We start from the raw sequence: 13,759 nt of genomic DNA, 5'->3' as shown, positions 1-13,759 counted from the left end.
GCAGTCTTGATTTTTATTTCCTTTATTCCAATATATGAATGAATTATACCCACTGGATCATAATACTACATTTCTACAGATTTTTTTCTAGCTTCTTAGAGGGAAGAAAATTTTTTGCTAATTTTACCATATAGATTCAGCAGATGTAACCCAACCTAAATGCTTTTTTATTTTTAATGGAAAGAAAAAAGTGGTGAGAATATCAGCTTTTTAACTTTGTAAAGACTCAATCATGATCTGACTCTTAAATGGAAGAGTTCAGAGCTGAGAAACTAGTGGTTATTTGTCTTCTAACTTGTTTACTTCACTATACCTTTCCTTTTTTCCACTTGAGGCAAAAGAAAATGACTTAAATGTGAACTTTGCCTTGGACTGTAGATATAATTTAGTATTAATTTCATGCTAAGTGCCATATACTTAGGAGATATACTTTATTAATACTTATAAAAGTAGAAAACATGAAACGTAAGAGACTTGATGGAGTTATTTTGTTCTCAGGCTTCAAAAGTGTTAAGCTTCCCTTTTTAAACTGTTTTTTTTTTTTTTTTTTTTTTTAAGATTTTATTTATTTACTTGACAGAGATCACAAGTGGGCAGAGAGGCAGGCGGGGGGCGGGGAGCAGGCTCCCTGCTGAACAGAGAGACCGATGTAGGGCTCGATCCCAGGACCCTGGGATCATGACCTGAGCTGAAGGTAGAGGCTTTAACCCACTGAGCCACCCAAGCGCCCCTACTTTTTAACTTTTTATTCTGACATAATTTCATACTTAAGGAGAAGTACAGTTGCAAGAATAGTACAAAGAATTCCAGGTAATTTTCACCCAGACCCACCAGGTGTGTCAACATTTTACTGCGTTTGCTTTATTCTTTCTCTGTAAATATATACATTTATTATTTTGAATAGTTCAAAAAATGAGTAGGTTGCAGATATGTTGTTCCTCAAATGGTTTAGCATATGTTACCTGATAACAAGAACATCCTCTTAAGTGACCACAGTACAGTGATGAAAACCAGGAAAGTAAATGATACAGTACTGTTATCTGACCCACAATTCAGTTTTCTTTCATTCTTTAATAATTTCTAAAGGTTCTATAATTGGGCAAGGGAGTCAGGGAGAGTTTCTAAATTTATTGTTATGTTAAAATTTGGTCTGGTATGATTTTTCTAGAGAAGTTTTTGGTGGTGTGCATTTTGCTGTGTTATTTACAGCTCAGTAAAAGCATGTAAATCAATAACAGAAATCACTGTGGAGCATCTAGAGAAAGTGTGAAGCATCTGAAATTTGGAAAAATATGAGGAAGGAATTAAAAAGTTTTTAAGACTTCCTTAGATTTTTGTCTGCTTCAGGGTTTCTACGTGGAAAGTTTAAATTGTGAATTGTAATATGTTTTCTTTTATAGATGTTCTTACTGTATGGCTTACTACTCCTATGCTATTTAAGACTTCTAAAATTGAGGCTTATTAAAATAGTCATTTCATATCTTTCCTTCAAATGATTCATAGGCCTTTCCCATTTGAAAGACTCCCATTCTGAGAACATATATGTTTAAAGTTGTAGTTTTTAGTGAATGAATGAACTTGTCTTAATTTTTCTCATGATTGTCATTTGTGCTAATTTTCCTGTCTTTTCCATGTATAGAATATGATTGTCATTCCCCTTCTTAACTGATGTTACAGAATTGCTGCACATCCTTTGACTTGTCAATACATTGGAAAAGGAAAGTCTTTTCACTTTTTCAGTATTTTTTTTTTTTTTTTTTTAAGATTTTATTTATTTATTCGACAGAGAGAGATCACAAGTAGGCAGAGAGGCAGGCAGAGAGAGAGAGGAGGAAGCAGGCTCCCTGCCCAGCAGGGAGCCCGATGCGGGACTCGATCCCAGGACCCTGAGATCATGACCTGAGCCGAAGGCAGCAGCTTAACCCACTGAGCCACCCAGGCGCCCAGTATTTTTTAAATATAATTTATTAGTGAGTGTCCTGGATTGTTTTCTAGTTTTTAAAAAATTTTATATTAGTTTTTGTCACTTGTTACTCCAGATCCAGGATGACAAACCATCGACAGAAATGTAATATTTTTGTCAAGTGTGACTTTTGTCCAAATATCTATACATTGGACATTTTAAATTAAGGAGAAATTATTCTTTTATAGCAGTAACTTTTAGTAGGCTTTTAAAAACAACTTGGTGCACGCTGTAAAATATATGGTATTTTTAAAAAGATGTTATTTATTTATTTACTTATTTGAGAGAGACAGGGAGAGAACATGCGCACATACACACAAACTCAGGGAGGGGCAGAGGGAGAGTGAGCATCTCAAGCAGACTCCTTGCTGAGTGTGGAGCGCCACACTGGGCTCAACCAGTTCCATGACCCTGAGATCATAACCTGAGCCAAAATCAAGAGTCAGACATTTAACCCACTGAGCCACCAGGTGCTCCAAATATCTGGTATTTAAGCTGCTTCTGTTACAAGAGAGTATAAATTTGAAGAATCCATAAAACAGTTAAGTATTCTCTTATATCAAATCAAAGAAAAAAATAGTTGTCTCTTATGAAAGGGATGCAGCTAGTTTTGTATTTCCTGTTTTAATTTCACACCTTTATTTATGCATATATGTATATATGCATGCATGCTCCACACCTAGCCCAACACAGGCTTTGAACTCAGGATCCAAGAGATCAAGACCTGAGCTGAGATCAAGAGTCAGACACTTAATTGAATGAACCACTGAGCTGCCCCTGATTTCACATTTTTAAGACAGAACATTGAGTTCAATTCATACATATATTTTTTTCCATCCCCGTAAGACAGTACCTTAATTTACACATTTTGACAAGGATTAGAAAGTATCAGATTGATACTCTTTATAAAACTACAGATTCACTTTGTAGCTAACTATCTTAACTTGACCTTTTCACAAGGGTCAGAAAGTACCAGCTTGATATTCTCTGAATCATTACACTTTTTTAAAACTATGGAATCACTTCCTAGCTGAACTAGTTTTTTTTTCTTACTATTGTGATGTTATTTTTTTTAAGATGATAGTTTTCATGTGAAAGCTTTTATTTTATTAGAACAATAATGAGAAAATAGGACAGATGTAGCAGACATAACTAAATAAACTTATTGGGGTGCCAGAGTGGCTCAGTCAGTTAAGCATCTGCCTTTGCCTCAGGTCATGATCCCAGAGTCCTGGGATAGAGCCCTGCCTCAGGCTTCCTGCTCAGCAGGAGCCTGCTTCTCCCTGTCCTCCCAACTCATGATGTCTCTCACGCTCACTCTCTCTTTCTCTCAAATAGTTAAGATCTTTTAAAAAATATAAAATAAATTTTATCTTTTCCAGATTGCCTGCTAACAGTTGCTTTCACTTTAGAATATAAGGTTTGATTGACAAAGGGGGGGGCACTTATGAGGAAGGGAAAATGTTAGATTCAGCAAAACACTTGAGTACTTAAAGTAATAGAGTCTATAGGAAGATAAATTCCATTAAGTCCTGAATATGTGTGTTTGAGAAGAGTATGGGTTGAAAAACATGAACACAGCAATCATCTGTCCTTAGTTTGGCTTACACATGCCATAATTAGTCTATTGTTCGTTGTCCTATAATCTGTTTAGAGGATTGTACATTTTGCAAATTGGATGGTCATGGTTAAGAGGTAGATGGGTTGTTATATAATTCAGAGTAGTGTAAAAGTTTTTCTTGGGGCACCTGGGTGGCTCAGTCCATTAAGCTCATGACTCTTGATTTCAGCTCAGATCATGATTTCAGGGTCATGAGATTGGGCCCTGTGTCAGGCTCTGCACTGAGTATGGATGCTGCTTGGGATTCTTTTTCTCCCTCTGATCCTTTCCCTGCCCTCTACCTAAAAAAAGAAAGTGTTTTTCTCGTTGTTCAGTTTGATAAAGTATTTCTCCTATAAAGTGCAACAGTAATTAAGAATCAGGCTTTATCTAATAAGTGCTTAATGAGTTTTCATTTAGGCCTTGATTATTTTTGTATGTTTAATATTCTTTATTAATATGTTTACAGTTTTCTTCCACTTTTTTTTTTAAAGATTTTATTTATTTATTTGACAGAGATCACAAATAGGCAGAGAGGCAGGCAGAGAGAGGGGGAAGCAGGCTCCCTGCTGAGCAGAGATCCGGATGCGGGGCTGCATCCCAGGACCCTGAGATCATGACCTGAGCTGAAGGCAGAGGTTTAACCCACTGAGCCACCCAGGCGCCCTGTTTACAGTTTCTTATTACTGCTAATTAGTCTTCAAATTTATTTGAAGTTGCATTTTGTTACATTTATTATAGTTAGAATATTGGGTAGATTTAGAAAGAGAATGAATACACATTAAATTTGTAGTTGAAAGGTATTCTGTAAACTAGGGACTACTTAAGACTCATATCTAATTATGAAATCTGCTTTCTTAAGCAGCTTTTGGGCACTAGAATTAAAGCGGGGTTCTTACATTGTCTCCTGAACTTGGCACTGTGACACACAAAGACTAGTGTTTGGCTCTAGTATGAAAAAATAATTAATAGTTATTACATAATTTGGGACCTTTAGTTTAAACAATAACTTTCATGTTATCTCCTATTTTTTCCTTTTCTTCCGTGTTTCTCAGTCTATGTGTTCAGGAAGATTATGACTTCACATGTGGGATAAAACTTGAGCTCATCTTTATTATTTTTGATATTAGCATCATGAAATTATCTGTAAGACAATATCTAATAAAGCCATATGTTATGGTACATGCAAGTATAATAAGAATGAGCAGGGAAAGATTAGCAAAGGCTTTAAGAGGAGAGCTGAAGTGGTTTGAAGGATTAAGTACAATTGTGGTAAGAGCATGGTAGAGGTAGAGTGTGTGTGTGTGTGTGATGAGGAGGCTAAAATCAGGGAGGTTTGTGTTATGGAGCATTAAAAGATGAGATCAAATAGGAAAAATAGGATCAGATCATGAAGCCACATGCAAGGTGTAAAGTACAAGATTTTAGTTAGATTTGATCCAAAGAAGTTAAGGTGCCACTTGTGGTTTCTGAATTAGGGGTGATAATTGTGATAATTTTAGAAAATTAATTTGTGGCTTTCCAATTTTGTAGAAGGTAAGTGGGGCTGGGGGTTAGGAAAACTAAAGGAATCTATGGCAGTAATTGATAAGAATGAAAGCTTTGATTAGAAACATGTCAACAGGGTAGATTAAGCTGAAGCATAATAGAGGAGAATTTTTTTTTTTTTCTTGGTAGGGAAAATTCTTTTTAAAAACAACCCTACCCCCATTTTAAAAGTTGAGGAATTTTTAAAGAAAAGAGTACTTATTTTTAGTTATATTGGTGGGGGAGTGTGCAGAGGGTGAGGGAGAATCGCAAGCAGACTCCCCAGGAAGCATGGAGCTGGATGTGAGGCTCAGTTCCACAGTCGTGACCTGAGCCAAAATTGAGAGTGCGACACTTAACTGACAAAGCCATCCAGATGCCCCTACAAGTTGAAGAGGAATTATTAAAATGTAGTTGCAGAATTTTAAGAATAGAAACCAGAGCAAAGGTGATGATACTTTTAAGTGGGGAAGTTAAAAAGGAGAGCTATTTGTGAGTAAAGATAACATTTTCTTTTATGTCGAATTTTAACTGATAGTTAGTTTTTAACAGTTTAATTTTAACAGTTGGCAGTTTCTCAGTTGTTATAGAATTTGTTTGTAGTTATTCCGTATCAGGGAGAAAATCCTCACATAATCCCTGTGATAATTATTTTAGAAAATTCAGACTATTTGGCATACTGCCTACTTCCATGCAGCAGTAAAGATACTTAAGCATTTCTGAGAAATTAGGGATTACTGTTAGGACAATAAATGTGTAAGATTTCACCTGTTCCCATTAATTCTTAACATCTCACTGCCTAGCATTTTGTTACGGATACATGGATGAATGATAGTTTCTATAGAGTTACTAATATTCTAATAGCCATAGTGAAATTTAATAATTAAGTAGCTGTTAGTCCATTAATACTGGCTTTAGTAAAGTCATAAATATAAAGTCATAGTAAATATAAATAAATATAAGGTCATAATGTGTGACCTTGGGTTTGCCTGTTTTGTTTTTACTTGATACTGACTACAAAATACTTTCTTTTGTCTTTTCAAAATTTTTTTTGACATTCTTAAAACTGTTTTCTTTCAAAATACTTAAGATAATAGTTCTGTAATTTTTGAAGTTCATAGTTAAAGAGATCTCACAGTACTGCAGATGCTTTTGAGTTTTGTTTATTTTGGCCTGAATAATCCAGGCAACAACTGAAATTCTCTCTTTAAATTTATGGCCTGTGACAGTGTTGACTTTTCATACTACTATGAGAATCTCAGAGCACACATGGGTAAATGAAACTTCAAATCTAGGAAGAGTGAAAAAAAATTGAGAAAAATTGGGGTTGCTTTGTTAATGACACATTTGTGGAAGTGTGGCAGGAAAATATCCATATGAACACCAGGGAGAGTCAATTATTTGTTGCCTCATATAAAAATCATGTGTACTTATTTAACTTTTTATGATAGTGAATTAAATTGGAAAAAAACTTGTGTTTTATTCTGTGCATTGTTCAACGTTAATCATCTTAAACACCAAAATTGCCTTTTAAGGGTATTTATGTCTGTGAGCTTATAGAGCTTTGGTTGAATGATGGAAGACTCAATTTTATATATAGATATAAAACATAGTGGGTATATATTTCACTATAGAAATTATGAATATATTATTTAAATATTTTTAATATCTTTGGAAATATTTGAAATATTTCAGTTTGGAAAACTGAAGATCTATTTATCTGAGATTTTTATAACTGGAACTTCTGAAAAATAGCCTGTTTGGTTAGTAAATTAGTTTTAAGGCTGCTAGCAAGTCAGATGGTAGCCATGAAATGAACCTCTACAGCCAACATTAATTTACTGGGTTCAACAGGACAAAACTCTATGACATGATAACTGATTTGAGAGATAAATTGTCCCTCATCCCTTCAGGACTTTTTTTAAGAGATGGGGGGAGAGAGGGAGAAAGGAGGGAGGCAGAGGGAGAGAGAGAATCTTAACAGGTTCTGAGTTGTGTGGGGCTTGATCTTATAACCCTGAGATCATGACCTGAGCAAAATCAAGGGTTGGATGCTTAGCCAACTGGGCCACGCAGGTGCCCCCCCTTCTAATCAGTCAAGGTCAGCCTCTACTGGAATGACTGATTATAAAGGTGTAAGAGCAGAGGAAGATAAAAAATATAGCTACTGTGTTTACTTATATTGCAGAAGACATTAATCTCCTTAATATTGTAAATTTGCTGCTGTTTTAAAGTGCTGAAGATCTGCTTACATGATCCTGAGAGAGGGTTTGGGCACGCTCTTTTTTTTTTTTTTTTTTTAAGATTTTATTTATTTGTCAGAGAGAGAGAGGGAAAGAGAGCAAGCACAGGCAGACAGAATGGCAGGCAGAGGCAGAGGGAGAAGCAGGCTTCCTGCTGAGCAAGGAGCCCGATGTGGGACTCGATCCCAGGATGCCGGGATCATGACCCGAGCCGAAGGCAGCCGCCCAACCAACTGAGCCACCCAAGCGTCCCTGGTCAGGCTCTTGATAAAATTGTTTTAAGGATTTTGGAGTTTGTGGCTTCCCCCACCCCTTTTGAAAGAGATCACGAGCAATGGGGAGGGGCATAGGAAGAAGCAGGTCCCTGCTGAGCAAGGAGCCTGATGCAGGACTCCATCCCAAGACCCTGGGATCATGACTTGAGCCTGAGGCAGACACTTAACTGACTGAGCTACCCAGGCATCCCGAATTTTTGACTTTTATGTCTATATATTTTACTTTTGTTTTTTAATGTTAAGCGGAGTTGTTTCTGCCATAAGTCAATTGAGAGTACTGTCCTGAAATCTAATTTTAGCTCACAGATCAGGAAGATAGTAGTTTAATAAAGGGCTTTAAGGAGCACATATGGGAAGAAACTGTTTAGTCATTTTGTCATATTGCTTGAATTTAGCACCTGACAATAACTACTACCTTCTTGGAAGACATCTAAATTCCTGACATTGTACTTGGAACTTTACTTATAATTTCTAAAAATATATGGAACAGATGCCTAATTTCATTATTTTAGAAGAAGGGAATAGAATTATTGTTTAACTTGGTACCAGATATATACTATCTAGTATATTCTAAAAATGTATCTAAACTAGAAATGTGTAGGAAATAAAAGTACTACTCGGACATTTTTACCAAAATTTATTTTAGTTGAAGTTGTATAGATATACTTGAGTAAATTAGAATTCTAGGTCTGGATAGTTACAATTTTAAGTTATGAGACTGAATTCTCATCAAAGGTTTATTGTGATATATGAGTATATAAGATAATTTAGTATCTAATAATTTGGTGTATAGACTATATTTCATTATTATTTCTGCTTGTGCTGTATAAGGGAAGTTGATGCCCCAGTTAAGTATTTTTGAATAGCTTGGTTTTTTGTTGGTGTTTTTAAGGGTTTTGTTTATTTATTAGAGAGAGAGCACACAAGTAGGGTGAAGGGCAGAGGGAAAAGCAGACCCCTTGCTGAGCAGGGAGCCCAACCTAGGGCTTGAACCATGATGCTTAACTAACTGAGCCACCCAGATGCCCCACCTTGTTGTTGTTGTTGTTGTTTAAGAGATCTTGAATAGTGCATGTTCAGTACAGTTAAAAGTTAGTTTTGCATTTTTCCATCAAAGTCATCTCTGCATGTATTTACCATTCATCATAATCTGTGATGAAATTTGAAGTAAAGAAAATCGCTAAAATAATAAAACCAAAACAAAATATATTAAAGCATGAAAAACAACAGGAATAGTAAAATAGTCTGCTGATTTTTCCAGATTTCTTTTTCACTATTAAGCTATTTACTTGTTTTACGTTAGGAGGTATTTTCTATGCATGTGCCAACTCCATTATTTATTTTAGCTATTTAAATGGCTTAGCTTCCTTAGCTTTTGGTCTGCTTTAACAAATAATACTTGGAAAACTTGCTAATGTAAACTGTAGGTTTTGTAATTTAAGTCAAAGCATACTAGCAGAAATAGAGACCCTTTTAAATGTCTCAAACCATTGACCTCTGGAAATAGCCAGTCAGGGCCCACACTACACAAAAATCAGTTTAGAGCTCTGTATGTATATGTGTACTTTTTAAAAAAAAATTTTTTTTCTTTTGGATTTTATTTTGGGGGGATAGAGTGAATGAGTCAGGTGAGGGGCTGAGGGAGAACCTCAAGTGGACTTCCTGCTAAAGCCCCAATGTGAGGCTCAGTCTCACGACCCATGAGATCATGACTTGAGCTGAAACAAAGAGTTGGATGCCCAATCGCCAGCTACCAGGCATCCTGTGTATGTGTACTTTTTAAAAAAAAAATTTAAATCAGTGATCTAACTTGTTAAGGATGGAAGGAGGAGAGGGAGCCAATAAGCATGAACCTCATTATACTTTTTAAGGGATAAATCTTTCATTAGAGTTTGTTATTTAAAAAGATGCAAATTAAACTTTGACTTACAGCTGAGAAGGGAGTATTAGAGTTCATAATCTCTTATTTCAGTGGCAGTTTTCCAACTTTATGCTTTCTTGTTGAAGTTCGTATTCTACTCCATTTTGTAAAGGAAGTGTTTTTAACCAGACTGTTTTCTTTCCAACCAGACCATTTTTTAATAAAGATTTAAGATATACCATGTCACCACTGGCATAAGTGGAATTAATCATTTGACTGTGTTCTTTAGGTTTGATAAAATTGAAGAAGAAAGGGTTTGTTTGATATGTGAACTATAGGTTTCCTTAGTCAGTGGAGTGTCCATAAAAAGGAGAATTAGTTATAGAAGTATGAAAAGAACCTTGTTATAAGATCCCATTTTGTAGACCATAAAATTTCCAAAAAAGGAAATGCTAATATAGTAATAGTATTCTTAAATTGCGTGATGAAATCTCTTAGGTTAACTGATAGAAAGTATCAAAATTTTCTTTATTAAAAACTACTTTTAATTTTGGTTTCTTTGAATTGCTGATGATTTTTTATATGTTTATGCAGTCATTTGCTGTAATTAGTTATAAATAAGATGAATTTATAGAATAGAAACTAATTCCCTCTGTAGAAAAACAAGGACAAATAAATTGAGTATTTACTGTGATTACTGTATACCCCAGTGATGGGTGATTATGGAAAGTAGAAATACATAGCTATATGTAATATATGCTGAATGAGCAGTAAGCTTGCTATGATTAAATAAATATATGTATATAGAGTGAGATGGAGAAATGTAATCATATGCTTAATTAGAAATCTGGTTACAAGTAGTTAAAACTGCCCAGGTACTTAGCTTCACGTGCCCCTAAATTTCTCAACAGCTGATCAGAAATAATCTCTGCAAAAGCTCTATATAATAATGCAGAATAATTTGTTATTATGTTAAAAGTAATTTATTGGGCTTTTATTAAGATTTGTGTTAATGAATGTGTAATTGTGAGTGGGAGGAATTGTGGCAGTTTGTTCTAATTTGTCTTATAAACAAATTATGAAATTAAAAGAAAAATTTGTCCTTATACTGGCTAAAAATGCTTTGAGAAAATATTACCTAATGAATTTTACATAGTTATTCTTAACATCATTTGAAATGGTTTTTTTAATAGTTTTTTGCAGCTTCTAATATTACCAATAACCGCATACTAGATTTTGGTAGGATCAATTCTGTAGATTTAGATTTAATAAGCATAATCATTGAAAGATTAAATAGTACTGGTATATATATACTAGATATAGATATATATATATATCTAGTATATATATCTATATCTAGTATATATATCTATATATATATCTAGTATATATATATATATCTATATATATATCTAGTATATATATATCTTGTCAGATTTACTCTAGATTGGTTGCTAACTCACAACTTCATTAGCTTACTTTGATAATAAATTATTATATTCTAAATAAAGGTAAATTTTACTTTTGCAGTAGTATATATTGAGATGTTGACTTGTGTCTTAGAGTAATTTTCAATAGTATTAGTGATGACTGACAAATTTCATTACATCTGTTGTGTTTCTTGTATATTGTTTATATCATTTTTGTAGGAACTTTTCAAAATTATTAATTAGCTTAGTTTTTAAATGTTTCTTAAATTTGCTCATGAATTTTAAATGTTTTTTTTTGACATGTTGAGTTGTTTTGTATTACAATGACTTGTGTACTTTCTTCTTGTATCTTCAGATTAAAATTTTGATTTCAAAGCATGTGTGAGATAATACTGAGAATTATTCCTTGTACTGTAACTGTTACAGCAAAATACTTATATAATAGTATAGCTATTCTGATTATGGCAGAGTTTGATGTTAACAGCAACAGAAATTTAAAGTTGTAGAGTTAGTCAATATAGAATAGTTATTTTATTTTAGAAGTATGGTAAATAAAAGGAGAGTTAAAATAAGAAATCGTAGTCAAAGCTTGAAAACTGGAAGGCATTTTGAACATCACATGGATTAACCTTTTACAGAAAGGAAGCTGACAGTTTTGGTTGTAGAACCATCCTCTTCTAGAACATTGTTGTTACTGGAGTAACCTGAGCAATTTAAGGCTTCATTTCAGTAAACTAGTAAACTGATAAATTGGATACGATTTACTTTTGAATACTTACATTTATTTTTATCAGGGACTAGAATACCTCGCACTTCTAAGCAAATACGATACAAAGCAAAAGGACTATAACATTTAAAAAATATTATAGTTCTAATTGTACCAAATTGATAAGTAATTAATTTAAATAGACAAAGCACAAAGCTTATGTGGCCCCCCTCCTATTCCGGAATAATGTATCTAGTGCATATTTGATTTGTAGAAGATTATGTTGCAGTTTGTAAATAAGAAAATAAACATTTGTTTATTGATACTCAGTAATAGGATTTTTTGAGTGGAAGAAATAGGAGGGAAGTGGGAAAATAAAAAAAATAATTATATTAATATTGTAACTGTTAAGTGCTTACATTTCCCCCACAATATTGTCTTGTACTGTATGATTTTTCAGCATTTAAGAAGCGGTTTTGTTCTTTATAGCTGAACCAATAACGTTTCCATCTGGAGGAGGCAAGTCATTTATTATGGGTTCTGATGATGTTTTGTTAAGTGTACTGGGCCTTGGAGACCTTGCAGACTTGACGGTAACAAATGATGCAGACTATAGTTATGATGTAAGTGCAGTTTTATTTTTAATTTTTTAATGATTTAATAGAAGGCTCCTTATTTTTTTGGAAACACTTATAAAACAGAATTAATGTCAAGGTGCATGGAAAAGATAAGTTTAAGTGTGTCAATATGTTGATTTGAAGTGACATGTAGTTTTTCTTTTGTAATTACTTTGTGGTGCTTAAATTTTTCTTAGGTATTGTGGTGGATTAGCTAGAAGTTTGGGATGATTGATTACCTTATAATATTGGTTGATAAATATCTATCTTGAGTAGTCAACTCTCAATTATCTACTCAAATTGAGCCATATTTTGGTGTCAACAAGAGAAAAATAGGTAACCTGAATCACTTGCCTTCAGGATACTTCTTAAAAATTATGTTTTATTTTTGAACTTTTATTTTTGTAAGCATAATGTTAAAGTTAGCTTGCCATTTCCTGAATACTTAGTCCTTCATTTGAGGGATGGGGAGAGAATGGAGATTGGATGGGAAGGTAGTGTTCAGAGGTGAAAGTAGTCTTGGATTAAATTTTTTATAGACAATTAACACTCAATTGAGAGTTAACTATACTTGTTTAGATTTTGTATGAACGAATTTGCAGTTTTTCAGCAAATTTATTTGTTCCCTTTTATAGCATTTCTTTTTTTCTACGTATTCTATCTAGATGAGCATGCTTTTTAGAGACACCAGTCTTGGTGGGCTGGATTATTCTCATTAATATTTTCAAAGTATTTAAGCAACTAAATTCTAGTAAACTTTTGACTACTTTAGAAGTGGTTTCACAGCCTATCTTTACAGATGGAGAAATGAAGGTAAAAAGATTAACCTCTTACCAATATCAACAATAATAATGAAAATAGGATGACGATATTCCTAAAGTGTCTTTAGTTCAGACTTTTGGAAAGTACCTTAATTTGCTTCCTTTAAAAATTTCACATGCTAATTTTCTAAATGACAGCTGTATTGTTAATACTATTCGCTTGGATTTTTGGTAGTGATTTATTAATTTTTATTTTTTTCATGTAAAGCATTGCAGCATGGTAGTTTTTTTTGTTGTTCTCATCTGACGTTTAATAGGACTTTTGGCTTTAGCCTGATGATAGGTAAAACAGATTAAGGAACTCTTCCTTTGATCTAGATATTTGAAAGCTAATTGAAGTTATTCTTCTTAGTATCATTTATTAAATTATAACGATTTGTTATAAAGTTTTTAAGGTACATTAAATTTCCACTGGACATTTTAGCAAAGCAGTTTAATATATATATTTTACACACCAAAACACACAAAACTCCACTTGCCTATCAGTTTACGACTTTTACCACTAAATACTGCACTCTTTCTTTTTAGTTGCCTGCCAATAAAGATGCCTTTCGAAAGACATGGAACCCCAAGTATACACTACGTAGCCATTTCGATGGAGTACGGGCATTAGCTTTTCATCCTGTAGAACCTGTGCTGGTTACTGCCTCTGAGGACCATACTCTGAAACTTTGGAACTTGCAAAAAACAGTTCCTGCCAAAAAGCAAGTATTTTC

The 13,759-nt window shown here is 33.7% G+C and overlaps 1 protein-coding gene across 3 annotated transcripts in view; it reads left to right on the top strand.

Moving 5' to 3' along the window:
* STRN3 (striatin 3) overlaps positions 1-13,759 on the top strand; it is a 117,544-nt gene that overhangs the window by 85,059 nt on the left and 18,726 nt on the right. For all 3 annotated transcript variants that reach the window (XM_059181849.1, XM_059181847.1, XM_059181848.1), the window contains 2 exons: positions 12,095-12,228; positions 13,572-13,747. In XM_059181849.1, coding sequence (XP_059037832.1) covers positions 12,095-12,228; positions 13,572-13,747 — 310 coding nt within the window. The remainder of the gene's footprint in view (positions 1-12,094; positions 12,229-13,571; positions 13,748-13,759) is intronic.

The sequence above is a fragment of the Mustela lutreola genome, chromosome 7, assembly GCF_030435805.1.
Source record: "Mustela lutreola isolate mMusLut2 chromosome 7, mMusLut2.pri, whole genome shotgun sequence".
Classification (NCBI taxonomy): domain Eukaryota; kingdom Metazoa; phylum Chordata; class Mammalia; order Carnivora; family Mustelidae; genus Mustela; species Mustela lutreola.
This window is presented reverse-complemented; position numbering and strand designations above follow the sequence as displayed.